Source organism: Cebus imitator, unplaced genomic scaffold, assembly GCF_001604975.1.
Source record: "Cebus imitator isolate Cc_AM_T3 unplaced genomic scaffold, Cebus_imitator-1.0 Scaffold139, whole genome shotgun sequence".
Lineage (NCBI taxonomy): Eukaryota > Metazoa > Chordata > Mammalia > Primates > Cebidae > Cebus > Cebus imitator.
Genome location: NW_016107454.1, coordinates 732263 through 735333, shown reverse-complemented (window position 1 = coordinate 735333; position 3071 = coordinate 732263). Strand labels below are relative to the sequence as shown.

Sequence of the window (3071 nt, the reverse complement as noted above, 5' to 3'; positions counted from 1 at the left end):
CCAGGGTCCCAACTTCAGAGATTTCGTTTCACCCAATGCCTTCGTTTGATGAACTGGAAAGCTAAGTTAGTGGGGAACTGGACTACTCAATTCTGCACACCATCTAGCAAATACCAAATCTGTTCATCAGACCCTTACATTTAACTCGCGAAAGTCCATTTAACACCTAACATGGATTTGCGTATAAAAAATTCAATGAATCTGAGGGGATGAGAAGTGGAGTTGTTGTTTAATGAGTAATTTCAGTTCTACAAGATGAATGAAAAAGTTCCAGAGATCTGTTTCCCAACTTTGTAGATGTACTTAGGCTACTGAGCCATAAACTTAAAAATGGGTAAACGATAAATTTTACTTATATCACAGTAAAAAAAAAAAAGTGCCTGCTATATTTTTAGTTTGAACCATGCAACAGTACCGGTATTCAGCTATTTCTGCAGTATCATGTAATGACACCTCATGTCACATCCCTACTACAAGCAGAACCTCACAGGCAGCAAGCTTCCTCGCAGACACCCTCCCGCTGAAATCCTCCAGCCCACACAGGACGCTACTGGTACTGAAGACAGCTGTGCATATATGAATTTGGAATTTTGAAAAACAAGCCTGAAACAGAGTACTGTGAATATATTTTTTATTTAGTCATTCTGTTTACAATTGAAACTCTGGGAATTCAAAATTAACATCCTTGCCCGTGAGCTTCTTATAGACGCCAGAAAAAGTTTCAACCTACAAGAAAAGAAAGAATTCATCACAAAACTTTGAAAAATACGCACTCAGCTTAAAACCTAATCGTTTTGTGAAACTGTGCCCTGTATGGTTTTCCTCCTCAGCAACCAAGTACTGAGAAGATAAGGAATACTCAGGCCATGCATGCAACAGTCTTCCGACCGGGAACAAGCTTCTCTCCAACATTACGTGCCAGGACTCTACACCACTCTGCTCTTCCATGCCACAGGGACAAAGCCACGAGGGGACCCCAGCGATCGTCCACATGGTTATGTCCTGATCAGTTATGACAACTAATACCATCATCACCACCCACCCCTAACTTACCAAGAATACACAGCCTAACTAAATGTCAGACCACAGAACTGTTCTGCTTCCAAAAGGTACAGAGAATTTCAAGTGTTCAATTCTTGAAACATCTCCATTTAAAAGCTGACACATAATCCAAAGGAGAGCAGGCTGAAGTGCGGGTGAAAAGCGCTGGCCCTGAGTATACAGTCATTGCTCTGGGGGTGTGTGAGGCAGGTTACACTACGGTCCGCTCACTGTGGCTGAACCTTTCCATGAGAACGTGTTGACCTGTTACCTTGTGTTCCACATTGTTCTGCTGTGCTTTGTCCAAATGAACCTTTATTAGCCGGCTGCCATCCAGTTTCACGCGGATTCTCTTGCCCACAATTTCACTTGGGAAGACCAGGTCCTCAAGGATTGCATCATGCACAGCTGTCAGTGTACGGCTAAAATAATAGTTAAAAAGTAAGTAGCCTAGCAATGCCCGCCCTCCAATTCCAGAGGGCACCTCTTAAATGAAAATGCAAATCCCAGATTCCTAAAGTCAAATTAACCCTTGTTTTCAAGTAAGCTTGTTCTACTTCATGTACCAAACTAAAGCCTTTGCCTACCTAGAATAGGGTAACAGCTTACTGATTTATTTTAAAAGCTTCGTCAATTTTAAATGTTACTCTGGGGTAAGCTACAAACTCACCGAGGCAATATGAGTGACCACCTCAATGTGAGATTAGTGAGGCCTTTTATACATCTTTATTTTCACTTGTTTGATTTCTTAACTAAATCACTACAATAACCTTTTGCTCATCTCCAAAACCACCCCTCTTCCAATGTCAAGGTCATCTTTCTAAAAAACTGATATGATCACATAAGTTACCTATAAAAGACCCTTCAAGAGCTCTCCTAGATAGACCTCCAAGATACCATCAGAACTCCATGTTCTCTAGGATCAAATGAGGCAACATTCCATCCCAAGGCGCTGCTCCATCACCAGCTCCAGGATAGCTGCCCCTCCTCGCTCATGAGGGTCTTTGATTTTCAACCCATCAGCGTCACAAAAACTGCCAGTGCAATCTTGCTCCTCATCTGAATATCTCTATCAAGTTCAAAACCTACCTACCTGCTACCTAACAAATGAGGAGTTTCAATTAACTGCAAGCTTTTGGGACAGCTACCACGTACCAAGAGACATGAGGAGTAAGTCGAGACAGTTCTTAGCGTCAGCATTTACGGAGCTGCCTTGGACATGGCTGTCTGTCCAGGTCTCACCCCATAGTAGCTAACAGTTAACACTATAGTCTACTCATTTGTATTTCCTATCTGGCAGCATCCATATACACCATTAACATTTTCTGGTGGCTCTCAATTTTACTGCCAACATCTTAATGTTCCACAGCCACAAAGGACAAAAACTGGAAAAAAGTCCATTCCCCAGAGCCCTCATCACCTTTCAGAAAGCAAATATATCAAGACAACTGGACTGTTCATTGCAACTCATTCATTAAGCACATTCTTACGATATTAGGAAAGCACCCAATATGGAAACCAGATTTCAATGTTATCTACTATCTTTTTAAATGGGGAGCAATGGCACCACACGTCAACTACGACAAACTGCAGAGACTGGAGCGCTTCAGAGGAAAACCCTACTATACCCGAAACCTGGATCAATTTCGGCATTTAACCTGAGTTAGATAAAGGTAGCTGTATGGAACAGGGAAAATAAATCTGCAAGTGGGAAGCCAGATTGGAAAAGTGGTAGAATCACTATGACCTACCAACCAGGTTTAGTGTGAAGGAGGAAAGGCTTTCAATGTACACGCTGGATCCCACTAGAAACACTGTGAAGCCTTCATCTGAGAAAATTTGGAAAACACAGATTTGTACTGAGAGAGAACTAAAGCTATAGATTTGAGGGACAGTCCTTTAGCTGTGTAGAAAGCAAAAGGACTAGTTTTTTTTTTTTTCCTTTTTTTTTTGAGACAGAATCTTGCTCTGTCGCCCAGGCTAAAATGCAGTGGTACTGTCTCAGCTCACTGCAATCTCCACCTCCCTGG

At 42.0% G+C, this 3071-nt stretch overlaps 1 protein-coding gene across 3 annotated transcripts in view; it reads right to left on the bottom strand.

Moving 5' to 3' along the window:
* Positions 1 to 614: 614 nt before the first annotated feature.
* Positions 615 to 3071, bottom strand: part of RPS7 (ribosomal protein S7) — a 5875-nt gene continuing 3418 nt past the window's right edge. For all 3 annotated transcript variants that reach the window (XM_017541986.2, XM_017541988.2, XM_017541987.2), the window contains exons 6-7: positions 1313 to 1463; positions 615 to 726 (exon numbers count right to left, since the gene is read on the bottom strand). In XM_017541986.2, the coding sequence (XP_017397475.1) occupies positions 649 to 726; positions 1313 to 1463 (229 nt within the window). In that variant the 3' untranslated portion in view covers positions 615 to 648. The remainder of the gene's footprint in view (positions 727 to 1312; positions 1464 to 3071) is intronic.